Source organism: Melanerpes formicivorus, unplaced genomic scaffold (assembly GCF_026170545.1).
Source record: "Melanerpes formicivorus ecotype bairdi unplaced genomic scaffold, bMelFor1.0.p_v2 SCAF_2, whole genome shotgun sequence".
In the NCBI taxonomy this organism is placed as follows: domain Eukaryota; kingdom Metazoa; phylum Chordata; class Aves; order Piciformes; family Picidae; genus Melanerpes; species Melanerpes formicivorus.
In genome coordinates, this window is record NW_027142354.1 from 36330281 (window position 1) to 36358092 (window position 27812).

General features: G+C 39.3%; 1 protein-coding gene across 9 annotated transcripts in view; it reads right to left on the reverse strand.

Annotated features, from left to right (window-relative positions):
* The window catches only part of HEATR5B (HEAT repeat containing 5B), a 66313-nt gene that overhangs the window by 25873 nt on the left and 12628 nt on the right, over nucleotides 1-27812 (reverse strand). For all 9 annotated transcript variants that reach the window (XM_068156319.1, XM_068156290.1, XM_068156262.1 and 6 more), the window contains 16 exons: nucleotides 27196-27446; nucleotides 26641-26752; nucleotides 25470-25622; nucleotides 25072-25171; nucleotides 24232-24341; nucleotides 23195-23358; nucleotides 22401-22576; nucleotides 21070-21175; nucleotides 17985-18175; nucleotides 15923-16082; nucleotides 13261-13450; nucleotides 11785-11954; nucleotides 9333-9477; nucleotides 7636-7875; nucleotides 2669-2920; nucleotides 885-1066 (listed from right to left, as the gene is read on the reverse strand). In XM_068156319.1, coding sequence (XP_068012420.1) covers nucleotides 885-1066; nucleotides 2669-2920; nucleotides 7636-7875; nucleotides 9333-9477; nucleotides 11785-11954; nucleotides 13261-13450; nucleotides 15923-16082; nucleotides 17985-18175; nucleotides 21070-21175; nucleotides 22401-22576; nucleotides 23195-23358; nucleotides 24232-24341; nucleotides 25072-25171; nucleotides 25470-25622; nucleotides 26641-26752; nucleotides 27196-27446 — 2702 coding nt within the window. The remainder of the gene's footprint in view (nucleotides 1-884; nucleotides 1067-2668; nucleotides 2921-7635; nucleotides 7876-9332; nucleotides 9478-11784; nucleotides 11955-13260; nucleotides 13451-15922; nucleotides 16083-17984; nucleotides 18176-21069; nucleotides 21176-22400; nucleotides 22577-23194; nucleotides 23359-24231; nucleotides 24342-25071; nucleotides 25172-25469; nucleotides 25623-26640; nucleotides 26753-27195; nucleotides 27447-27812) is intronic.

The window sequence follows — 27812 nt, forward strand, 5'->3', positions numbered from 1 at the left end:
TTAAGGCTCAAGCACATATACAGAACAAGCAAAAGACTGCCAATTTTGGCATTCTAGTTACACCCCAAACTACCTTCGTCAAATATGTGGCATTATTTTTTTTTTCTGTTAATGAGTATCTTGAGTATCCTTTTAATCATTAAAGTATGACAAGTGCAACTTAAGCTAAGGCTCAAGAAGCCAGTGGCTTTTTGATGTCCAAAGGTATAATGATGTGAAATCAAGTATTTATAGATGGATTTGCATTAAGCTCCTCAAATGACAAATGCTGACAGAAAAGCCTTTTAGGTAATTGTTGTAAGGCAGCATTTTTCTGAAACAAAAGCAACTGAGTCAAAGAGACAGAAGTAGTGGTTATAGCACTACAGAAGAATAAAAAGACAGGAAGTGAAAAGGATGAAAGCCTGCCTTCGACAATTATTTGCAGAGATCCTGAAGACACAGTGAAGTCAAAAAGATGTGAAGGCTTTTAACTATGCAACAAAATACAGCAATAATACTCCAAAATAAGTCTTCAATTGCCCACCGCCTATTCCTATACTTTTGTTGTTTTAACTTAGAGTTGTATATTCACTAATTCTCAAGAAAACAGATTTTTAGGTTCAATGTGGAGCTGAATAAGCATTACTTTTCAACTCCCAATTCTACAAATAAATTGCTGCTCTTGATAAAAATTAAAAGTGGCTGAGTCTTTACTAAATAACCATAAATAGGAAGAGATACAAAAATAATTTTTGAAGAGGTAAATAAAAGTGTCTCATCAGTACATTTTCCCATGCAAAAATCTCTTCATGGATCATTTAAAGCTACAAAATGTTCTCAAAGCTAATACTGGCACATTGGCATAAACATACAATTTCCAAAGCTTATAAAGGAGGTCTCACATTAGCCTGATACTGCTCCAGTATCACATGGCCTGGAAACTCTGGCTCAGGAACCAATGCAAATTTCCTGATAATATCTTCAAGGGCTTGAAGACCAGCCATTCGTAACTGGTTGCTGTGGTCAGTCGCAGCCATGAATGCCATTCGAATAAGGTCAGAGAGATGGAGTACTAAGAAGTCATCTTAGAATAAAACAGAAAGAACTATTTAATACCCTAAAAGACAGTTAACGTGACATATACTTGTCGTGTTTTCCCCAAAAACATGTACAAATGCCATCTATTATTTTTCAAAAGTCCACATTTAGAGTATGGAAGAAGGCAGGAAAGAATGTAATGTGCTCTTCTTCCCCCACCCTCTACCCCTTAAAACGACACCGAGGACTTTTATTCCTAAGACAACCTTAAAAATTAAGGAAAAATTTGAAGAAAATTAAATATATGATGTACAAAGTTGCATTCAATAGAGTATATACAGAAAATGTTCAAAGCAATTCCTGTTCGAGTACTACGCTTACAATGACCCCTGCTGGTAAAGGAAAACCTCGTCAAAGGCTACATCTAATGCTGTAAGTAAGCAGCAGACAACGTGGAGAAAAAAATTTAAATACATAACTCAGTAACGTTTCTGAAAATGTTATTATTCTCTATTTATTAATTTTCTTTCTTAGTTTCAATTTGAAATCACTAGACTAAGACAAAAATACATTATTTTAAAATGTAATATCCAGGGTGAGTAACAAAATCCACAAATCTTGAAAGCCCTACATATTTTTAAGTCTCAAGACAAAAGAAATATTTTGTAGGTGAAACCTTTCAGAGGCATAGCAGTCAAGAAAGACTGGAAATTGCTTTAAAACTACAAAGCAGTAAACTCTGCAGTTACTCTTTCGGACTGGCACAGATCTTAGTAGAATTTAAGCATTCTGACAGTTTTGCAGTTTTCTTTTTTACAATGATATCAAACACATCAAGTTCACCTTAAATAATTTCAGAGATGTAAATTCTCAGGACTATGACACACAACCCTCTGCAGGATCCTATAAGCAGCAGTTATGTAATTATTTTCTCTATAATAAAAAGCTGTCTCAAAATAAAAGTACTCCAAGCTCTTTACTCTTGGTCTTCAAAGAAAAACCTTCCATTATCTGCTAGTAAAATGTTTCTTTACAAACTACTGTGTCACCTCTGACCTCTACATTTTGATCCTCTAACTCATATAAATATCTTCCCAACTAATATTCACCACTCATGGATACCAAAAGAATGAAGCGGCTGAATTAATTTCTTACTCTAAGTCTCTCACACATCCCTCTCTCCACAACCAATCCCACAATAATTAATACTTGGCTGAATCTCTCTTTTCTTGCCTAGCATCTCTTCAGTCTGTATAATAAAATCTCTGAAGCTTAATTTATTACTGTCATTATACTGAACTCAGAAAGTGTTGCTAGCTCATCCTTACCTAGACATTTACTGCTTCTACTTCAGACTGCATAAAAGGTCTGCAAATACAGGGAGGGCTCTGTCAATTTATATTCTCCAACAAACCTCATTCTTCACGTTCACGGTATGATAACTACAGTGGTTATACAACTACAGTTTTATTGACTTTTGCTGGCCACTTCTTTTGGTTTTAACTATTTGAATAAAAGGATAATGGCTTGCTTTTTTTTTTTCCTTGGTTGTCTAATCTTAAGATGTCTTAAGGTGTCTAATTTTTTTTTTTAATTAGAAATAAATTAAATAAAAGTTAAAACCAAAACATGCACATTCTGTAATTACTTTTGGGGTTTTTAAGTCTGGCTGAACGAGCCAGTGCCAGATCAAAGTGTGCCTTGTTGGCATTCTCACACAGCATGATAACTCGGCACAGGCAGTCTGCTGCAAACACACGAGTTGCCCAACGAGGTGCTACAGAAGGCTTGGATTTATCCTCTTCACCCAAGGTGGTAAACATCGTATCGTCATCCATCTCATCCTTCTTCTCTAATTCCTCATCTTTACCTCCTCCCAAGGGAGCAGCAGTGCTCATGTCTACAACAGAGAACAATTAAAAAATCCCAGCATTAATGATTCTCAGAAGAGAGCTAAGGACATATTCAGGCCTTTTCTTACACTTGGATTCAAAGCAGACAGTTGAAATAACTTTTGAAAAATGTTAAAAGGCAGAGGAATATAAGTAAAAGAAATGTTTTCCACCTCTAATCTGGGCTATATTACCCTTTATTTGCCTTCAATTATATCAAATAAATGCCTGCAATGTTAATTATCCACAGACACCAACTACAGCTGAATTCGCTATCTAAAACTTCACAGCTTTGAAAACTGACCTATTAAATTGCCAGTAAACAGGGCAAGGTGATTACCAGACTCAGAATCAATCAATCAGCTTGACTTTGAACTCTTCAGTCCCTTTCAAGTAAAAGATATACTGCATGTTAAACTGAAACAAAAGTACAAAGTTCCATGCCACGGGACAGATATGCAGCCAAGTAAGCAATTTATAGCCCCCACAAACGCGCTTAACACTCAAAACATTATTTTCTCTAAGCGTGGCTGAGAGACTTCAGTTCAGAAAATACAATTACTTCAGGGATCACATTGGAAAAAAACACTCAAAACACACCAAACAACAAAAACCAAAATCCAAACAGGAACCAAAACCAACTCAACAAAACATGCATATACATTTCTATGAGTCAGAAATGAGAACAAAAAATGGCAATAACAAGGTGTAAATTATCAAAATGCCAAAATACTGACAGAAATTACTCTGGCAATAATTCAAGGAGAACAAGAAGAAATTATTGCAAGGGTAACTCACCTCAAGTAAGGCATGCTTCTTTGGCTAAATATAAGCAGCTGAAGAGCCAACATTCAATGGGGGGGGGTTGGTGGGGCTATGGCAAATCACGGATTATATCAATTCACAAGAGTGTTGTGAGAAGGCATTCAACACCTTAGGTGGCTAAGGTCTCTGTTTAAAAAGCAAACCAGATTTTGCCCATATGCCAGAGCTGGCTGGATCAAAGGAGGTCAAAATGAAGTTGAGTGGCATTAGATAAAGCTCTCTCAACTGTACTTAAAGAGTATTTCTCTCAGAGATTGTTTCATCTCCTGATTAAGCAAGAGATTGGACAACCTTGTTAAAAACTTGAAAAACCCATCTCATGACACCAAGCTGTGTGGTCTGACACCCTGGAGGGAAAGGATGCCATCCAGAGGGACTTGGGACAGGCTTCAGAATTGGGCCCAAGTCATAGTTTCATAGTTTCATAGTTTCATTCAGGGTTGGAAGGGACCACAAGGATCATCTAGTTCCAACCCCCCTGCCATGGGCAGGGACACCCCACACTAGATCAGGCTGGACAGAGCCTCATCCAGCCTGCTCTTAAACACCCCCAGGGACGGGGCCTCGACCACCTCCCTGGACAACCCATTCCAGGGTTTCACCACTCTCATCGTGAAGAACCTCCTCCTCACATCCAGCCTGAATCTCCCCACCTCCAGCTTCATTCCATTCCCCCTAGTCCTATCACTACCTGAGATCCTGAGAAGTCCTTCCCCTGCCTTCCTGTAGGCCCCCTTCAGATACTGGAAGGCGACAATTAGGTCACCTCGGAGCCTTCTCTTCTGCAGACTGTACAGCCCCAACTCCTTCAGTCTGTCCTCATAGGAGAGGTGCTCCAGCCCTCTGATCATCCTCGTGGCCCTTCTCTGGACACGTTCCAGCACCTCCACATCCCTCTTGTAATAGGGGCTCCAGAACTGGACACAGTACTCTAGGTGGGGTCTCACCAGGGCTGAGTAGAGGGGGAGGATCACCTCCCTCGACCTGCTAGCCACACTTCTCCTGATGCAGCCCAGGATCTGATTGGCTTTGCGGGCTGCAAGTGCACACTGAGAGCTCATGTTGAGCTTTTTGTCCACCAGCACCCCCAAGTCTCTCTCCTCAGGGCTATCCTCCAGCCAGTCACTGCCTAGCCTGTATTTGTGCCTGGGATTGCCTCGACCCAGATGCAGGACCCTGCACTTGCTCTTATTGAACTTCATGAGGTTGGCCTGCGCCCACCTCTCCAGCCTGTCAAGGTCCCTCTGGATGGCCTCCCTTCCCTCCAGCGTGTCTGCTGCACCACACAGCTTGGTGTCATCAGCAAACTTGCTGAGGGTACACTCAATGCCACTGTCCATGTCCCCCACAAAGATGTTGAATAAGATAGGTCCCAGGACTGATCCCTGAGGGACTCCACTTGTCACTGGCCTCCACTGGGACATGGAGCCATTGACAGCCACTCTTTGGGTGCGGCCATCAAGCCAGTTCCTTATCCATCTAGTGGTCCACCCATCAAACCCACGTGTCACCAGTTTGGAGACCAGGATGTGGTGCGGGACAGTGTCAAAGGCTTTGCTCAGGTCCAGGTAAACGACATCAGTTGCTCGCCCCTCATCTATTAATTTTGTCACCTGCTCATAGAAGGCCACCAGGTTGGTCAGGCAGGATTTGCCCTTGGCAAAGCCATGCTGACTGCTCCCAATCACCTCTTCACTATTCTTTTGAGCGAGTAGTGACTCCAGGAGGATCTGTTCCATGATCTTTCCAGGCACAGAGGTGAGACTGACTGGCCTGTAGTTCCCTGGTTCCTCCTTCTTGCCCTTTTTGAAGATGGGGGCAATGTTTCCCCTTTTCCAGTCTGTGGGGACTTCACCAGACTGCCAGGACTTTTGAAATATAATAGAGAGGGGTTTAGCAACCTCATCTGCCAGTTCTCTCAGCACCCGTGGGTGTAACCCGTCGGGTCCCATGGACTTGAACACTTTCAGGTTCTTCAGATGATCACGAACCTGATCTGCACTTACAATGGGCAGTTCTTCCTCCCTGTCCCTGGCTTTGACTTCCATAACATCAGGAGCGTGGCTAGAGGCCCTTGCAGTGAAGACTGAGGTAAAGAAGTTATTAAGTACCTCAGCCTTTTCCTCATCACAGGTGACCATGTCACCATTTTCTTTTCTGAGGGGGCCCACACCTTCCCTAGTCTTCTTCTTCCCATTAATATACCTGTAAAAGTTCTTAGTATTCCCTTTAATCTCCCTGGCTAGATTCAACTCAAACTCTGCTTTGGCTTTCCTGACCAGGACTCTTGCTGCTCGGGCAGCTTCCTTGTATTCCCCCTGTTCTACCTGTCCTTCCCTCCACTTCCTGTAGAGTTTCCTTTTAAGTAATAGTGTGTCCAGTAGCTCCTTGCCCATCCAGGCAGGCCTCCTAGCATTCTTACCTGCTTTTCTCTTTGTTGGTACACAGAGCTCCTGGACACAGAGGAGGTGGTCCTTGAATACTGACCAACCTCATGAAGGTCAACAAGACAAAGTTCAAGATCCTACACCTGGGTTGGGGCAATCCCAAGCACAAATATAGGCTGGGCAAGGAGTGGCTCAAAAGCAGTCTCGAGGAGAAGAACTTGAGGATGTCAGCTAATGAAAAACTCAACATAAGCCAGCAATGTGTGCTTGCAGAGGCCAACCATATCCTGGGCTGCATTAAAAAGAAGTGTGACCAGCAAGACAAGGGAGGTGATTCTGCCCCTCTGCTCTCTTGAGACCCCACCTGCAGTACTGCATCCAGTTCTGGTGCCCCCAGCATAACAAGGGCATCAAACTGCTGGAGCCAGACCAGAAGAGGGCCACAAGTAGATCAGAGGGCTGGAGCACCTCCCCTGTAGACAAAGGCTATGAGAACTGGGGCTGAGAACTGGAGAAGAGAAGGCACTAGGGAGACTTTATAGCAGCCTTTCAGTACTTGAAGGGGGTATGCAAAGATGACACAAAGGGACTTGTTTTAAAAGGGCTTGTTGTGATAGGACAAGATGGAATGGCTTTAAACTCGAGGGGACTTAGACTATATATTAGAAAGAAATTCTTCATAGTAAGGGTGGTGAGACACCGGAATGGGTTGCCCAGGGAAGTCATGGAGGTATTCCAGGCCAGGTTGGAAGAGACCTTGAGCAACCTGGTCCAGTGCCCCTACCCATGGCAGGGAAGTTGGAACTAGATGATCTTTGAAGTCCCTTCCAAACCAAGCCATTCCATGATTCCATGATATGGAATAAGAAAAGAACATGCCAACTTCAAACTCAGGAAATGAGGTCTTCCTCACTGGGTAAATATATGGTAACAACACTGCATAAAGAAATCTTTGGTAGGATTATTCATCAGTAAACTTAAAGCTGGCAGCATTAAGAAAGAGTTTCATGATGAACTCATAGTATGCCAATAAACAAGTATAAATGAAACCACTGTACAAACTGTAAAATGGGACTAAGGTCTCAGAGGACAAGATCTGTGCAAACAAGTCTGCAAAGCTGAAAAACAAGCAAAGGTTTCATCACCATGGTAACCCATCATTACATCAGTAACTCACAAAACCTCAAAAAAGCAAGCTGAGAACATGTACAGCATGCTCCTTTCTCTACAGTCTTTTACACACTGAGCTTAACTCAGGCTAAAAGAACATGCCTGCTTTCACTAAGATACTGCAGTGTCATAGTACAATCTCACTCCTTCTCCGCTAAAAATTCTACTTTACAGCAGGCAACTCTCTAAAACTTAACAACATTGATCTTTTCTTCTTCCTAATGAAGTTCTAATGCACAATAATCAAAACTCTATATACAATATAAGCTATGCCTCAACTAGGATAAAGGACAAGCTCCCAACAAATACCACAAGAAGGTGCCAACACTAGGAACACTTACCACTGGAAGCTGCAAGGACATCCTTACAAAGCATTAGCCAGTGGGAAAGGTTTTCTACGGCCAACGATGACAACATATGTCCTAGAGTATCATGGATATCTGAGCACAGCTTCCGATCAGTCTCCCGATCCAGCATTCCAAAAAGGACACCTTCGAGGCCTGTCTCTGTTATATTAACCCCCTGATGCCGAGAATGACCATCTCGCCGAGAACCAGCTCCTGGTGCAAAAGGATTCATATCTGCAAAGTAATTAACACAAAATAATTTTTAACATCAGTAACTTGGGCTTTAAATTTGGAGTGACAGACCAGAATTTAGCCTGCATCAGAAAGAGTGTGACCAGCAGGAGCAGGGAAGTCACTCTGCCCCTGTACTCAGCACTGGTTAGGCCACGCCTTGAGTACTGTGTCCAGTTCTGGGGCCCCCAGTTTAAGAAAGATGTTGAGTTGCTGGAACGTGTCCAGAGAAGAGCAACAGGGCTGGGGAAAGGCCTTGAGCACAAGCCCTATGAGGAGACGCTAAGGGACCTGGAATTGTTTAGCCTGGAGAAGAGGAGGCTCTGGAGAGACTTTATTGCTGTCTACAACTACCTGAAAGGAGGTTGTAGCCAGGTGGGGGTTGGTGTCTTCTCCAGGCAACCAGCACCAGAACAAGAGGACACAGTCTCAAACTGCACCAGGGGAAGTTTAGGCTGGAGGTGAGAAGAAAGTTCTTCACAGAAAGAGTTGTTGGCCATTAGAATGGGCTGCCCAGGGAGGTGGTAGAGTCACTGTTCCTGGAGGTGTTCAGAAAGGGATTGGACATGGCACTTGAAGCCATGGTTTAGTGGTCTTGAGGTCTCGGGTGACAGGTTGGACTTGATGATCTTTTAGGTCTTTTCCAACCTTATTGATTCTATGTTTCTATGATCATCTATTTGTGTGCATAGTTCAGGTAATGATAAACCAAGATGTTACTGACTTTCGTCTGAATTAGAACTAGAAAGACTTTAATACAGCAATTCATTTAATTTATTTTCTGGAGGCAAATAACAACTCCTAGTATTAAAAAAAGACACAAAAAAAGAACAACAACAACAAAAAACCCCACCTCTCTCTCTTCAAAGTACATACCCCATAAATTTGTAAAAAAAAAACCAAAAACCAAAACCCTAATAGTACTGGACTCTAAAGAATCTTTTCAGAGATGAGACAACTGGTGTGATTTAATACACAACTCTATGTTTGTATGAAGAATGCGTTGATCGATACTGTTGAGCCTATTATCAGAATAAAGAGATACATCTGAGAACAGAACTAGTCAGCAAAATGCACAGGCTTTGCAGACATCCTGCTAACAGCATGTAACACAACCAGATATCTCAATCAAATAGCATACCACTAAGTCAATACCAGGAAAATTGTAGACTATTTTTCTCTGTATATGCACCGCATTCCTTATTTGACTGTCAGTCTTAATGGGGCAGAGAAGCTCAAGTCTGAACTTTACAAAACATTAAGTTATAAGTGAAATTCAAGAGGTAAGCAGGGTGTGGCCAGAAGTTACTGGAGCTGGCAGGGACAGTTTCAGGCTTTTTTCTCTTGTTGAGAGGAGTTCTTGGGGTGAGTTTTTCCCCACGCTCTGAAGGCAAACCATACATATGCACACATACATGCATTCAACAGTTACAAAAAGGCCCCATGAATGAAATACTTACTGATGCCACCGTTTTCTTTGTCTCCGGCATTTTTTGCTAAGCTCATGGCATATTCACATACTTCTGCTGCTTCCCTCTGAGCAAGCTGTCGTAAACATGCAACTGCAGCCCGGCGAAGTAGCAAGTGGGAGCTGCACAAATGAACCTAAAAATCAGAATCATTACAGGTGAGCAAACTGCGGCACTACTGCATCAACAAATCAGCTCTGCTAAGGACTAACGGCATTCTGCTTTTCAGTTTTATGTCGTGTGTGAGCTGCTAGGTACTCAGCTCTTCACAAGATCTTGAAACTTAAGAAGTAAGCACTTTTTATAATGTGCAAATAAAAAGAAATATAGCTGACATACACAGAGCCAACAGCTGTTATCTGATTAAAGAGATAGGAGTTTAACTCTTAGAACGACTGTGCCAGTGTGATTTAGACTAATTATATTTTCCAATCCATTACACCCTGCAGTACTCCTAAACCTCATATTCTGTTATAGGTGTAAATCACATTCTTTTAAAAAACAAAAAGCCATCATCAGCTGCACCACACAAGACAGCTATCATAATTTTTTTTATTTCAAAATTGCAATAGAATTTACGGCAGAGTTTTTTCTAAGTGCCTCTCAGTAAGGCAGCTTCAGATTTCTTTGCTAACCAATGATAGCTTTTAACACCTTCTGAATCATCTTAGGGACAAACAAGTATTTTTCCTCACAGAAGAATTGTGCATGGACTATTTTCCTCAGAGCATATAGTTGCACCAAGAGCTGTCTGTTTTTCCACAGTGGAAGAATTTTAAGAGCGCTATTTAAGAAAGTCCAATTCTTTATTTAACCTGGGGAACTTGTTTTTAATAAGCCAAACTTATTTCCTTTCTTGGTATTAGGTTATTATGTGGATGGCAACTGCTTTCCTAAACGAAGGGATTGTATAATTTCTACAGCATTTTAACAGTAGATCTTTATTCTGTATATGAATATACAAGGCTTTAGTCCTGAAAATAGGTAAACTTTAAAGAACCTCTAAATATCACACTTATGTTGTTTTAATGGAACCAAAACACAGGACATTTAGGGGACTTAATTAAATGGAAAGAGTATTCCCTGTTATAATTTACAAAACAAAGTAGTGTTTGTGAAGCCAATGCATGATGAAATTAAACTCAGTTGCAGAACTGTGTGGTTTGATTTGATACGTGGCATCGTTTCCATTCAAAAGTGCGTCAGAAAGAAATTAAGAGTCTGCTAATGGGGCAGGTTAAGGAAGACCTTGCCCATATTGTCTATGTATTTGCAGTATAAAGAAATTCAAACAACAATTCAGAGGAAAACTTATCAAACTAAGAATGATTTGGAAGTAAGGAATATGAGAAAAGAGAAGGAAAATAAATTTTGTTTAGCAGAAGACCATAAAGGCAAGAGAAATCCCTGAGAAAAGTTTATGAAAACAGCATTAGTCATTCTTATATGAACTTCATTGTCTGTTACTTACAGAGTACTTACAGAGCTACAGAGATTGTTCACAATGTTGTACATAGTACTCATACAAAAGAGCCTATCTACTTTGGGATACATTACACCCCTTTCATGCCAAATTTTGTTAAAGTCCAAGTGACGGATTCTGGAAGCACAATGAACTCCCAGGAGTGCCCCAGACTGGTGACAGGAGGAAGTAAGGCTCACTGCATGTAGGGAAGTGTGGAACAATGAGAGGATACCCTAGGGAATGTCTGGGTGGCAGACTAAGAAAAAGGTCCAGTGTTGATGTAAGTAGGAATACCCTCCTTCACATAACATAGAATCACCAGTTCAACAAAGAATGACACAAAGAACTTTACAAATCATGCAACAGACATTAGAGTGAAGCTTTAGAAATTTCTCAGTATTGGAATACTGAATGTTCTAGAAAGCCATTTAAAAAGTGGTAATAAAAAAAGTGCCATGTCAAAACAAACACACACAGAGAACGCCTTTCCTCTTACAGTATGTTTTGGGTCCCAGCCTCTGCCTCACTTCCTGGCTTAAAGCAAGACTTGCTGACAAAACATCAATGGAAAGAGAAAGCAATGCTAGCAGCAGCAGAAGAATTTGAATGTCAGCATCTCCTACACTGACAGTGTTAAAATAAATCAAAAACTCTCTCTCTATTTCCTTCTGTGTGTGCAATCAGTTGAAGAAGCACAGCATTTCAGTACCTTTTTACTCATACATATTATATATAAATGCTCGCTATCTTAGGCTGTCTAGGGTGAGAGAGAATCAGATCCGATTATTTCAATTTTGGCAGCATTCTGAAAAGATCCAAAATGGCTTGGGGACAAACATTCTGTTACCAAACCCGAGTATTTTTGCAAACTGGACTTATTACATATGGGTATCCTTGACACCTTGGTAAGTACTTATGTTCTCTACTAAGCACCTACATAAAACTTAAGAGGAGCAAAAAGGATTCATCTGTACTCACACAAAGGCTGGGAACCAGACTGGACAGGTTGACATGTCTTGGTGCAAACATATGAAGCTGCTGAAGGCAGGATATGGCAGCTGCCTGAACAAGCGAATCCGAATGGTCCTGTGTGATGGCACATCCCACCAAACATGAAGAGCGGATTGTTGAAATTGTAGCTCCATTACCTAATGATGCAATACAACATTCTTAACACAATTTTTGTATGACAAATGTAGACTTCAACCCTTTTAGAAGCAAGAATTTTTAATGCTTCACAGATTAACATGCAACTTTTCTGAATTACTTCTGCAAATTAATACTTGCACAACTGCAAAGACGCACTACAGAGCGCTTCAATTTCTCTTTTTTAGGTCAGTTAAACAACGTCTTGTCCAAATAAAATTTCACATCAGTGATTTTCAGTCATGAATATTTTGAGACTATCTTCCCAGGACACGAAGCCAGTAAAATTAGCTAAACTTATATTTTGAAAATCTCTTTGATTTTATACATATGGGCAACATTTGATGCACCAAACCTCTTCCTAAAATATCAGTTAACGCTTAAGCTAGCATATGGACATGTCTTTAGCTGGCTCCATTAGATGAGTTTCAGGAGTCTATAATATGACAAGCATTTCAAACAACAGTATTTAATTTGAAAAATAATCCCATTCTATACTTTAAGAACCAACCTACATCAGGTTTATAAAACAATCTCAAAATACAGAAGAATGTAACTGGCAGAAAATATCCTACCTAAGTTGTTATTTTTAAAGGTTAGTAACATTCCAGATCAAAAGGTTAACACACAGCAAGCAGATACACAAGTTCAGTTAAACCATCTAGCCATTTTTCAAAACTAGAGATTTATGTCCAGTTATTTTGAGTTAAAATTTCACTAGTGGCTGGCTCTCTGGCACTGCATCAAAGACCATCCTATAAATTTTTCAACAAGACCCAGTTAGACAAAGTCACAAATCTGTAGCTTTGCCATGCAAGACACAATTTCAGCTATAGCATTTGGCATGACAAGACCTCCTTCTCTACACGAAGGTATAGTGATCTACCAACATCAGGAATAACTGGGAATGAGTTACAGTTCACAGCAGTAGCAATTATTTTGAACTTAAGCTCTTGCCATCAGCTAAAAATAAAATCGCGTGTTGAAAAAGCAGAGGAAATCATCTCTTGCCCCACCTAAATACAAAAATATACATGGCAAAGTATGCAGCAAGGGTGTTTCTCATCCTTTACCTACTGTATCACTGCAACTTGTATATACAAATCTCAAACTGTAGTCCAAAAAGCCTCAATTAGTAATAAGTAGGATCAGAAGTGAGGCTGCTTGCAGGACTGTAACTGAATTTGTCAGCGTCCCATCCCCTCCCCCGAACTGCAACAAACGAAAAAAAATTATTTTCTTCCATTTAAGATTGTAAATTATTCACCTTATACAAGCTAGACTGATTGTTTTCAAATTCTCACTAACCTTGCAGCTCAGGTCCAACAGTAGTTATTATAGCTCCAAGACATCGGCCTAAGCACTGATGTACTTCCGTATGTGACGGTGGAACAGTTAATAGTAAAGTAAGAACTAGAGAAAGAGTTGGCTCCACATATCCACGGTACATTGGTCCACTAGAATCTACTATCAAGGCAAGGGAATGGAGAGACCAGGTCTATCAAAAAAAACAAAAAAAGGAATTTTTTTCAGTTATACATTTAGGAAAGTCAAGCAGTTCTGCATGCAGACTGAGTCTAGCTCAGTACATCCTTGCTTTAAAATGTTTAGTTAGCTACTGAGCTGAAGTGTTTCAAAGGTGTCAATCCCAACCAATCACCTGGGAATTTATAAATACCTCTAGCATGCTTTTTGGCTATCAGCCACTGGGAAGATAATGCAGATGATAAAGAATTTAAGCAAAAAAAATGGTTAAGTACTTTGAGTAACAGAAACAAAACCCACACACTGCCTTTAAAATAAAAATATAAGAAAGTGATTCTTATGACAGGAGGAAGAAACATTCTGCTGTAAAACTGGATGTAGAGTCTGAAATTGGCAGCTGACAAAGTCCTCAGCAAAGAATGCCTTTGACATTCAATGGAAACCAATTTCATGATGAGTTGCAAGGTTCAAATGCACTTTCTACTTCAGAATTTTCTTCTATTAAATACATGATGCAGTTGCACTGAGAGGATTAAGTTAAAAGAATATTAGTTAACAAACTAGATTTTTAGGATTATGCTGGAGACCTGCCTCTAAAACTGCTCCATCATCCTCTGATGCAAGCCAAAAACCATTAGCACTAGCAACCACATAACCACTTCTTACAGTCGTAACGATGTAACAGCACGTTGCACATTTCATCCTTTCATTCTTGAAAATCTCTATTGCTCATATTCCCATACATTGTCTGTGTATCCTCTTTGATTTAGTGAGGGATGAGGTTTAAATGCTTAGCTTTTCACAATGGCCTGGCGTTATGCATTCAACAGAAAATAAGGCAGGTGTGCAGGTTCCACCTGAGCTTCCCCTTTATACTCCAAATTTTTTTTCATAAAGTGGAAACCCTTTCCATTCTGTTTTTTAAATAATTAGTAGACAATTATAGTCCTCAAAATTTCTTACTCATACACAAAGGAGGTTACATATGTAAACTGAATTCTGTCTCACCTTAAATAAATTAAAGAAGTTTAAAAGAGACTTTCAATTGTATTTATATATAGATTACTACATTTTAAAGCATTCTCTCCAAACAAAACTGGGCTTATATTCCTAAAAGGTAAGATTCACTATTTTGATTTTTATGATTGCCCTAAGTAACAAGAACATTCTCCAGTACATGTTCTGTTAAGTTAACAACGTAAATCAAGGTGGAAGTATGATTCTGTACAGTCACTGAGGGCTTTATCTTCTCAGTCTGTGGGTATTAAGTGCCCCTGCATATGTCTAGCACACAGCTTGCTGCTGCTGAAGCATAATATTCAGTCACTATTCCAGATAATCACTTCCTTGCAATAATTTGTGAAAACAATGACAAAAAGTTACTTGTTATATCATGCAATGATGCCAGAAACTTTGAAGAACAATAATTGCAGACAAGACATTTGATTTTGCTCAAAGAAGGTGGATGGGGCTTGTTTTTTAGTTTTGAAGGGTCTTTGCCATCTGAATGAATTCTTTTATTCTAGTACTTCAATGCATTTCATTAATGGGAAAAAAAACAAACCACCCAACAACAACAACAAAAAAAACCCAACCAAAAAACATACTTCTCCCTCTGATACTCAAGTTCATACTGTAAAAGACTAATGTACTCATTCACCTAACCTCTTCTTTTATAGCAGCACCTACCGATGCTTAATGGAGAGCACAGACAGATCAACACACTATTCCCCCAAATATCTCCCAGGAGGCTAAAGACAAAGTATTCTCCCAATTTTCAAGTATTTTCAGCTTAGGAAACTTTCTGAACTGTGCAGTGTTTATACATATTCTGCAACTCCGATATATTAAGTCACCTTTCTACTCTACCAGCAGTCAAGCTGTCATCTTGTGAGAGTCTGCATGTCTATAGTCCATACTGGATAGAAACCCCTCCCCACCTTTGCCTTGTCTTGGCTCTTACTAGGTCCCCTTCTATCCCCCAGTTGCATTTTAGTTTGCAACAGACTTTTGTTGTCAAAATATAACCACCAAAAGACAATGTACTGCTATACCATGTTCACAGGATGATGTATACAGAAACTGCCTTTGGAGGAAACTACTGCTAATCACCAAAGACTCCAGTAACTGATCAACACTAGCCAGTTAACAAAACTTTGAGTTTAGACTGCTAAGGTACAACTAACAAATTTTTATTTACAATTACAGTCAGCTGGGAATACACCCACAGGTAATTAGTCTGGCTCATCTGAAAATCAGATAATCATCAGTCTGGATTAACATGACCACGTGCAACTGCTTCCCAAATAGTTAGGTTGTATTTTAACTGCCATCATATTTCAGATTCTGTACTGTAAGAGTTTACTCATGTACCTTCTTCACACTTCCTGGCATATGCTACATGATTTGTCTTACATGTGACAATCTCTATTAAAGAACATCTGAACAGGTAATTTAATGTTTTTGTGGTGACTGTGGTTTTTACCTGGACTTCAGGAGAGGTTCCATCTTGTGCCAAAGCCAAGAGAATACTGACGCTAGTTTTCAGATGCTGCCCAGAACCTATTCCCCCAACATACCGATGGAGACAACCCAGAGCCAAAGAATGGCCTGTTCTTGATACAACATCTCGAGCAGACTTCAACCTATCAATGTTTAAATAAAAGGAAATCATGTAATTCACTACGTTTGTTACAAAGAACCCTTCAAGTACCAGTAGCAGTGCAAATGACTAGCAGAATTTTGCAGACCACCTTACAAGATCTTCAGAAGCCCTAAGAACACAACCAATGTACTTACCTGCATTGCCATTAAACCACATTATGTATAAGGTTACTCTCTTTCTGCCTGGTCAGAACTTGACGCTTGAGATGAATAATAATTTTGGAAGTGACAGAACGTAGGAGAAGCACTTAGTGTGTACCAGTGTTTAAAGCAGACTAATAATCAGAAAAGTCACTGCTAGACCACTGAAGTGAAAAGGAACCAAGTATGGAAAAATGAAAAATGACAACATATATTGAGAAATAACAAAGAAACCTGCAGCTACATCTTCCCCTGCAAAGTCAACTGAATATCTTCTTAATATAGCTGTTTTCATCCATAGATGAATTCTATGACTTTTCCAATAAGGCTCCCTTTCTTCTTTTAAATAAAAGAATAATTAATAGCATTCTCAATGAGCTTGTTGTGTAAAGCAATGACTTTTAAGTATCTTCCACAATATTTCTGCTTCTGAATGCATGTCACATAATTTTAATTAGAACCTTTTCACACAGTGAGGAAAAGATACCTTAACTAGAACAAATAAAGAGTATTTTTTCCTAATTTTCCATATGAGAGGAAAGTATGTTCTTAGCCAGCAGCAAAGTAAATGCCATCTCAGATATTAAAAATAATTTACTTGACAGTGTCAACAGACTGGCAACCATTAACAATTTGAATCCCAGATAAGAAACCCAGGAAATAGTCCCTGTAACAGAAATTTAAGGAAAGACAGTAAATATTGTACTTCATTACAAGATAAAATAATGGGGAAAACTTAATTCCCCAAGGTAGAAGAGCTGAAATGAAGCTATGTGTATGTAGTTTGGTTAGCTCTGACTAGCTATAAACATAGGGTACAGCCCCAAGCAGGTGCATTCTGATTTGCAGATAGACTGATGACTTAAATTTAAGCCAAAAATTGGGAAACATGTTTTCTTCTTGTATCTACTAGACATCTTTCTAAAGACCTGAGATTAACAACAGAACATGGAAAAATGTTATGGGCCAGCAGGTAAATTAAATTACAAAATCACAGAGTGATAGGGGTTGGAAGAGACCTCTGGAGATCATCTAGTCCAAGCCCCCTGCCAGAGCAGGTTCACCTATATCAGGTTGCACAGAATGGCATCCAGGCAGATTTTGAATGACTCCAGGGATGGAGATTCCACCAGCTCTCTAGGCAGTCTGTTCCAGCATAATACCACCCTCAAAGAAAAGAAGTTCCTCCTCACATTTAGACAGAGTTTCCGATGTTCAAGTTTGTGCCCTTGTCCTTTCACCGGGCACCACTGGAATAAAGAGTGACCCCACCCTCCTAACACCCACTATTGAAGTGTTTAGTAAGCATTGAGGAGATTCTCCCCTCAGGCTTCTCTCCTCTAGGCTAAAAAGCCCCAAGACCCTCAGCCTTCCAAATTAATACATAAAGAGGCTGTTTGGATGAAACAGAAATGCTCTCACACAATTCACATTACAGACATAACAGTGTAAGCTGCACTTAACTCTCTGAAGCGGTTTAGTCACCTTAAGTAACTTGTCAAAAGTTATTCACTGGTATCATTTCACATTCCAAGTAGTTTCAACAACTCAGCTTTCATTTATGAAAGAATCACATGAAATAGATACAGAAGAAGACTTCATTTGAAGGTTTGTTAGATCTACACAATCATAGCAATCACGCATGATGACATGAGAATAAGCAATACAGTATTTAGAAGAAGAATCTTCCAAACTACATTAATTACATTTTAATTTCCTACTATGAATCAAAACCAACTTACTTATCAAAACTGTACTGAGCCATTCTAGCAATGAAAGAGGCTTCTCCAACCACTTGAGCCATTCTGCCAAGAGCTTCACCTGCTGCGCATCTCAAAATAGGGTTAGGATTGTCGAGGGCACCCATCACCAGCGTCAGAGCAGATTTGCGGACTTCTTCTGGTCCTAGCGTGCTTTTATTCTCAGCTAAACCCTACATGACAAAAAAAAAAAAAGAAAATCACATTCCAAAGCAAGGCAGAAGGGAACAATATAAGAACAACTTCACCGTATTTGAGACCTTCAGTTAAAAATTGTGCACTTTTGTTTACATTTGTGGTCGCTTATCTTAAAATATACTGGTTGAAAACGTTGAAAACTCAAACCCAACAGTACACACCATATTAGGTTTGCTAACACTCTGTTTCACATACAGACTTGCTGCACTGTTCTTTTTCATCCAATGTATGCACCCCAGCACTACTGAATCTGCGCTGGCTTTACATAGTATATTCCAGAAAGAGAGAGAGAAGCTTTAAGAATCTAACAGCAATAGCTCTTTCTGCCAAACAGGAAAACCACAACTCAGTTACATTTCTGCAAGAATCACTTAAATCAAAAGCATTTTAAGTATATGAAAATATTTTTTTCCTAATAACCACATCTTTGCAAATGCTTAAACAGCCTGCTACATGAACATTCTATAGAAGAATAACATGGAATACTGCTTCCGCAGCTTCTTTGGTTCCCATACTTCATTAATAGCAAATAGCCTTTCATTACAGCTTTCAAGAAGCCTTGTACTTTGGGGGGAAAAAATTAAACACATGTAAAGTACAAACACTGCATGTACTATAGAGGAAGAAGCGTATGGTTCAGATTGTTATTTTCTGATCCAACATCCTCATTTTAGCTCAAATTTGACATGCATTTGGCCTCTCGGCATTGCATAGGAAATTGCAGGCACATGTCTCACAATCTGCTTTTTGGCTTTAAGCAACATGGTTTGCATTTTCCTCTGCTCTGGTGAGGTCAATCTGGAATATTGTGTCCAGTTCTGGGCCCCTTAGTTCAAGAAAGACAGGGAGCTGCTTGCGAGAGTCCAGTGCAGAGCCACAAAAATTATTATGAGGAGAGACTGAGGGAGCTGAAGCTCTTCAATTTGGAGAAAAGGAGACTAATGGGTAACCTCATTAATGTTTATAAACATGTAAAGGGTGAGTGCCAAAAGGATGGAGTCAAGCTCTTCTCAGTGATGCCCAATGACAGGGCAAGGGGCAATGGGTGGAAATTAAGGCATAGGAAGCTCCATGGAAACAGGAGGAAAATTTTTTTCCCCACTGTGAGAGTGACAGAACACTGGAACAGGCTGCCCAGGGGTGGTGGAATTCCCTCTAGATATATTCAAGACCCACCTGGAGGCATCCCTGTGGGACCTGGTACAGGTGCGGTTTTGCTCATCACCCAAGGACACGGAGCCCCAGTAACAGTTAGCTTAACCTAGGCAGCCATTTTTTTTTTATTTTCCATGGCAAAAGTCAGACAAGATACTAACCCAATTTTTAATTACAAGCTGGCACTCCTATGAGAGTAGCTTTCTCTGTTAATTGTTAATTGCTAAGAGTTAATTGCTCTGAAGACGAACAAAGATGACAATGACAGATATTGTCTGACAGACTCATGAATTGGGAACTATACAAAACAGCATCAGGAAAAAAATAGAAATGCCTTAAGAAATTTGACTAGTAGAATGAAAATCCTGCACTCTAATACACCATGTTCCAGAAAGCCTTGAAGCAACGCAAGTTAGTGAAACCAAGAATTTCTCAGGAATATTATTTGTCACTTGCTGTCTAGCTTCCAGACTTGATAGCATGAGGTTGGATTTCCAGGTGTAGAAATGGAACAGAGCTGTAACTAAAGACAGTGGGACTGGACATGTTGAAAATCACAAAAAGCTTTAGGTTAGAAGGGATCTTTAAAGGTCTTCTTGTCCAACCTCCCCACAGTGAGCAGGAACATTGTTAACTAGATTAGGCTGCTTGGAGCCCCATCCAACCTGACCTTCAATATTTCTGGGGATGAAGCTTCTACCACCTCTCTGGACAATCTGGACCAGTGTTTCACCAGCCTAACTGCAAAAAAAAAAATTCTTCCATATATCTAGTCCAAATGTATCTTCAGTTTAAAACCATAACTCCTTGTCCTGTTGCAATAGGCCCTGCTAAAAAGATTGTCCCCGTCTATCTTATAGGCTCGCTTATTGTGGCCTTTGGGTACCTAAAAGTCCCCCTGTAGCCTTCTCTTCTCCAGACTGACCAAGCCTGTCCTCAAAGGAGAAGTGTTCCACCTGTCAAATAATTTTTGTGGCCACCTTCTGGACTCACACTAACAGGTTAATGTTTTTCCTGTGCTATGGGCTCCAGAGTCCTAAGCATCTGAAATTCTGTGTAATACTAGGGAGTCTTAAGAAGGAAAAAAACCCAAACCAACCAACAAAAAAAAAAAATCAAGGTATTTTCATGAGCCTCATCTGCAGATTAGAATAGAATAGACCAGAATAGAATAGACCAGGTTGAAAGAGACCTTTGAGATAAGTCCAACCTATCATCCAACACCATGTAATCAACTAAACCATGGCACCAAGCACCCCATCCAGTCTCTTCCTAAACACCTCCAGTGATGGTCACTTCCCCAGGCAGCCCATTCCAATGGTCAATCACTTTTTCTATGAAGAACTTCTTCCTAACATCCAGCCTAACTTCATCCTAACATCCAGCCTAAATGTCTACAACATAAGGGGTTTTTTTGAGCATATATGACAAAGTACTTAAATCCAAGAGTTCAGAGTAAATAAAAATACAGGAATGAATTAGGAAAAAAAAAAAAAGATTATTTGTATACTACAGAATGCTGACAATACAGCCTCATCTGTTCTCTGTACTGATACATTCTGACAGGCTCTCATGTTACTATCTGGGAAAAAAAAATCAGTTTTGGTGTTTTTAAACGTTTGACTGCTGAAGTCATAACTTTAGTAACACTTTTCTAACAGCCTCTTCTATCAAATACAAATCTATAAACTTTGACATCGATTACAAGTTTTACCTTCAATGCACTAAGAACAGCTGTAAAGATATTAAGCTGCACAGCTTGCTGACGAACACCTTTAGCCTGCTTGACACATTCAGCAAAGTGATCCAACATCTGTAATCTGCAACAAAGTAAAGAGCATAATGATTGTTTCAAAATACAAACCAGAACACAACTGGGGGAGGGGGGGGGAGGAACTACCAGGCACACAAAAGGGTCTTTTTAAGCTCAGTCACAAAATTTATGCTTCAAGGAATTGAACAAGTTATTCATTTTAGGTAGAAAAGGTTTGAGTTACTCTAAATTTCCCTTGGGTGGTTCTTGACAAATGTTTACTATTCCTTTTGAAGAAAACACCATCAAAAGGACACGAATCTTCAGATACAACTGTTTCTATAACCAGAAAGCTATGAGGACAAAAGTGGAACAGTGCCTCTCCACTACTGTTTAAAACAGTGTTACCCTCCACATTCCTATTATTTTTCCAACAGTACTCCCCATTTAACCTTCATTTTCCCCCCATTTAACAATGTCAGAAAGTATTACAGGTGACAGGAGTACTTCTTAGAAGATACCACAAAGAGGGGTGAAATGATCTACATTCTTAACTACTCACCAGTTTCCCAGCTAAATCTTTCCATAGCTAAAAACAGATATAAATCCAAGTTGAATTAAAGCAAGCTGGCCTCAAGTCTATCCTGTGCTTACTGAAAAACAAAACTGACTGCTGAGGGAAAACTGTTTCCTCAAGGACTGCACTGAAAGAATTTTACTTGAAATGTGTCTAAGTTACTTTCACTCTGTGTGCAGTAACAAATGAGCTACACCAAGTGATAAAAGTAGTCCTGACAACTCCTAACTCCACAAAGGTAATGTGGAACACAAAGTAAACTGAGCAGAATTCAGTTCCCTCTTTTTCACCATGCAAAAAAATCACTTGCCAACTATAAGCCAAATGGTTTTAGTCATGGAAGCCAAATGAAGTTAAATGGATGCCACTGCTATGCTGTCAAAGCTCACTCGAAATTAATTGCGACGATAATTTTTGCAGGAAATTCTGGTTGCAGGCATATCAGCACTGTTAAATGTGGCAAGAGAAAAGAAGAATCTGGTCTCCACCTCTAAACTTTAATCTTCAATTCATCTTATTTCTAAGCTGAGTAGACATATTCTGGAATTCTGAAACACTATTAACATCAAATACCAAAGTCTGAATTTAAAGACACTTGATATCAAAGTAAGCTTTTATTTCAAGAAAAAAAAAAACACACAACATGAATCACAACAAAATACTATCCAGAGAAGAAGGCATTAGATTCTGAAATTGAATACTGATGTAAACTGACCTATGTTTGTAAGACACATGAGGAAAAACCACACCAAAGAGAGCCACTGATGCATCGATGACAGATACTCCCAAAGGAAGGGGACCGGGCACAGCTTCGCCAGCAGGGATGCGCAAATAAATAGAAGATGGATCATGTTCCAAAGCACCACTCCCAGAGGCACTGTTTGGCTGAAGCTGAAAAATGTCACATAATATGAACACTTCTGAATGTATCTTTGTACATAAAATTTGGAGCCAGGAAATAACCAAAACATGTACACAGTAGCTTAGGACAAAATCGGTTATAAAAACCTGAATGCAACTGCAGTGCCCCAGTGCATACACACACTGGCATTACCGAGCCAGCTAAATCTCAGAGGATCAAAGCAGTGAATAGCTGGATAAATGCACAAACTACCCACTCCTATCAGTAAGTGAGGGAAATTAGAGAAAAACAAATTAATTCTGGCACTAATAGTACCTTTTGCATCACCTTTTGTTACAAAACATGCCAAGTAGAACTTCCATTTCTTCTGGTTCAAAAAATTGTATCGGAGAACAAGGCGGGGAACTTTGTTTTCTGTTAAATGAATTATGTTAGTTAACTAACCACAAGTAGTGCTACAAAATTTGCATTCTCAGCTGTAGGCAGTATAAATCAAAATGGTACACTATAGATGGAAGGGCTTCATCTACCAAACCTCTGAAATAAGACTAAAAACAAGGCATGAAGCTTCAGTTTCAGAAGGCTTCCCCCACACACATCACACAAATAGTGCAGATAATTCATTATTCTTCCAGGGTTTCTACTACCTGATCTTCAATTGACTTGTGATCCGTTTCCTGCAGCCATGAGCCAAGAAGAACACTGTCATCATAATGACAAAGAGACCTTAGGAGTGATGTGGTTGTATTAGCAGTGTTGTCTGTCAAAGTAAATTCTGCTACCAACACTCGAAGAAGTGCATTAAATGATCCTAGAGGGACAGATGTTAAAAAGAATCATTGCTGCTTCTTACCCAAAACACTTCAGTTGATCACAAGTTACAAATTAAAGCATGCACCATTACCTCAATTTTACAAGTTGCAAACAAAGAGAAAAGTAAACCTGACATGATTAGAGTTGACAGCAAGGCTTCAAAGAGAACCCTGGGCTCCCAATTTCCAAATCAGTTGGGGGGTTGGACAAGATGCCCTTTGAGGGTCCCTTGCAACCCAATGTGTGAATGTTACAAACAAGAGATCAGGCCATTCCTTGAAGGATGACAATCCAGATTTTGCAAAAATTTGCTCATCCACATGATTACATGAATGAATTAGAATTGGTATGCTATGAATTAACAAAAACAACAATAAAAGACCATTTATCTGTCACACCATGTCAGATCACGTGACAGTGCCTGGCAATTTATAGCATCAATCTCTGTAGCAGATCTAATCATGTTTAAAAAACCCCAACAATTCAAACCCCCAGAAGCCAAAACTAAATCTTCATTCTCCCTTCTGCTCTTTAAATATACTAAGAAATAATGTTCTCCATTTTTAGGTAACAATGACATAAAATACCTAAATTGGTTTTCAGAACATGATCTCCATACCTCTCAATCCTATAAATGGGACTGTAACTTTTATATTTCAAGTGTTACTCTGATAATTTGCAATATTCATACTCTGTAGTTACCCTGTCAAGATGACATAGAGAAGATGAGGAATACCGTACGAGACTCTTGGGAGATTCCTAGTATTCTATTTTGAACCTTCTCTGTGCTTCAAAGGCAAGTATCAAAAATACATCAAAAGCAGTAAGGAGAATTTTCACTTTAATGAAAATTGTTTAAAAATTTATGTACCTTCATATGTCTTTGGAGGCAATAAAGCCAATATATCATAAAGTCTTAAACGGACCATAGCTGCACTTGCTTTGAGATGAGTTCCATGGGTTTTGGTTACTGATGGAATGCTGTAGAATCAAACAAGAAAGAGAGACAACCAGAAATACCGCAGTTACTGAGAATAGAATTTTCAGATTTCTTTTCATAAGGTAAGTCTCTAGCCAAAAAAAGCAACTAGAAGGTGAGGTGAAAAACCAGCCCACAAAACCCAACCCCAAACTTGTTTCTTTTATTTCTGTAGAACATTTTAAATCTTTTCATTAGTGTATTGCAAAAGGATGTGCAATTCACATCTAGTATACCAGTATCTTGTTATATCAAAAGCTCAATGAACTGGAAATCTAACACACAGTTAACAGAAGTTACCATGGTAGGCTCTTTATTAGAATAGAATAGGTTGTAAAAAAAAAAAAACTTTGAGATCATCGAGTCCAACCTATCATCCAACACTATCTAATCAACTAAACCATGGCACTAAGCGCCACATCCAGTCTCTTCCTAAACACCTGCAGTGATGGTGACTCCACCACCTCCCTGGGCAGCCCATTCCAATGACCAACCACTCTTTCCATGAAGAACTTCTTCCTAACATCCAGCCTAACATCTTCAGCATATGCTACGCAATAACATTTTTAAACCTAATGACCATAAATACAACGCTCCTAAAAATTTTTGTCAAGATGGACAAGCAGCAACAGTGCAGTGCTAGGTCACAATATAAACTAAAATACTAGAACTCATTGGTTTTAGGTATGGGAAACAACAAAAGTAAATAAAGAGCAAAAACTGCCTACTTACTGGGACATCATTGTCATGGCACATTCTATAGGTGTCATCAATTTCCTAATCACATCCTCAGTAAGGAGCTCAGGACAGTGAGCAACAAAACTTCTCATAGCTAAGAAAAAAATAGTTTAAAATTTTACCAAAAAAAACCCAAAACAACAACAAATATAAAGCATGAACAGGATACAGATACTAAGAGAAATATCAAAAAAAGCAGCAGTTAAGAGCATTTATTTTCAGACTGTGTTGACGTGTTCATAAAACTAAATGCCAAAACCAGGTCACACTGATGAGAATCTATCCCATCTTACTTTCAACTAAACCAGGGAATTTACATGATTTCCTTCCATAACACCTAGGACAACATTTCCATTCACTGCACACTTCTCTTTGAGGTTTGAAATTCTTACCACACAGAGCTCCAGCACGGCCTTCCAGTGTTACTTGCCAGGTAAAAGAATCTCCTCTTGCCTTCTCTGCCTCCAGCTCCTTCAGAGAACGTGGAAACACATTGCGCCACAGCAGCAACATCTTTGGCAGATGGTATCGAACAACAGAAGGACCTATGCAAAAAAACAAAAGTGACAGGACAACAAAAAATTCTATTTAATTCAGTGTGGAAAGCCTGCCAAAGACTTTTGTCCTTTAAGCTACTATTCGCTTCCTTTTCTCTCCACTTGAACAATGAAAAACAGAAGAAATTATTTGTCATTTCTAGGTTAAAAGCATGGCTAATAAATGGCAATAAATCTGCTGTTACTGATTATATAATTCTTTTAGTTGCCAAGCTCAAAGAAAGCTTCTGAAAAATCTCCAGAAGATCCAGTGCAAGTGAAGTGAAAATAAATTGGAGGACAACCGAAATAGAGCTGCACTGTTAGAAAAACATGACAAAAACCCCTAGCCAATTTAGAGAAGCAAGATGAAACACAAAATGGACTTTGCTGAGAAATCAAAATATTACAGAATGCATCAGAACATTCTATTTTCTAGTATTAAAAAAACAAAAAGAGAAAACCCCACACAAATAAACAGAAACACCAAACAACAACCCAACTTCAAGACTAATAAGCTCTCAGAAGATAATTTCTTATATTTCTGTGATGGCAGACATAAATTTAAGACTAGCTTTTTTTCCAAGGCAACTGAAATGCTTTCAAACTGGTAACACTTGTAATCACCACTGTTGTCTATCCAGAGGTGCACAAGTAACTTGTTGGAATGATCACTGTGTTTTATTTACAGCCCATTTCTTCTGTACCACAGTATTAAGGAAAGTAAACTATGGGAAGTTTTGACCATTCTATAAAATTACCCAAGTCTGGGTTTCTAAAAAGAGAGCCATAATTTTTTTTAGGTAGGACATTTTCTACTATCCTTCAGTTTACATAAACATTAATATTTCAGTTCTCCCCAGCACAAACAACAATGCTGAAATAAATGTATGAACACTGTTTCTCTTGGTATAAACTCTTGTGATAGGTTCTGGGCTGGTTATATGTAGAGACCATGTGCCACAGTGGATAATCAGGAATATTGGACAAGCATAAAAAAAAACAAAACAAAACAATTTTTGCAAACCTAAAGTCATAAGTGCTCCAAGTAAAAGCCATCCAGCCTGAGTCCGCTGTAAGGAGAGTCTGCTGTTCTGTGCAGCAGTTCGTAACAGATCCTCAGCAATACTAACCACCATCTGCATCAGTAACAAAAAACAATGGACTTCAAAAACAGAAATTACACTGCAAGCTCCTGCTACACATCCATCCTTACAAGACTATATGTAAAGGTGATCTCAAATCATTTATAACAAATGAGTGAAGATTATGTTTCACATAGATTATCATTATTTTATGTATGACAACACAGGCAGTAATAGTCTCTTCAGTAATTATTAATTAACATGTCAAACAAGAATGCAAATTTTAAAGAGAGGGGAAAAGATGCTGGTAAGTATTGTAACTGTAATACTACAAACACATGCTCTGGCCATTGCTTTCTTGCTAGGCACAAGTCCAGTCTTAGTTATGCTTTAATTATTTACCATGTTACACATTTTGCAAAGCTATTATTTCTAAATTAAAAAAGGTACCTTCTAGCCTTTTAGTACTCTGAGAGAATAAATGCTCATTATCTCACCTTTCCTTTGGCATGAGGAATACCTAAGGGACACTGATGCACACCACCTAACAAAGCAGCCATTGCAAAACTGTAGCCACTAACGGCTTCAGGGGAGGTCTTCAGATTGTTGAGTCTTTCTGCACATCTGTCTAAAAATGGAGTCAACTGAAAAGGCAATGCCACAGCTACACATCGCAAGCACCACGCAGCAGCAAGGCGAGCAGCCATGCTGGGATGAAGAAGAACTGAAGTTACTGTCTCCAATAGACCTACAGAGAAGAGAGTTTACAGTCTTACAAGTCTTACACATAGACAAGTAAGCTGAATCAACACTAGCCACGAAACATAGAAATTAAGAAAATCAGAATTGAAGTACTTGAATTCTGTAACTTTGCCTTTTTCTTTAAGGAAGGACGAAGTGTTACTATCACTACATTGCTCCACATCAGCGTTTACCAGCAAACCTGGAGCTGCCAGGGCCTGAATTCTACAACTTGAACAAGTGAAGAGAGAGAAGTGAACAGGAACTGGGAGCTGTTCACAACAAGAGTAGTGAAATACTATCACAAGTTGTCGAGAGATGTGGTGCAGGCCTTATTCCTGGAGACATTCAAGATCAAACTTATTGGGGCCCT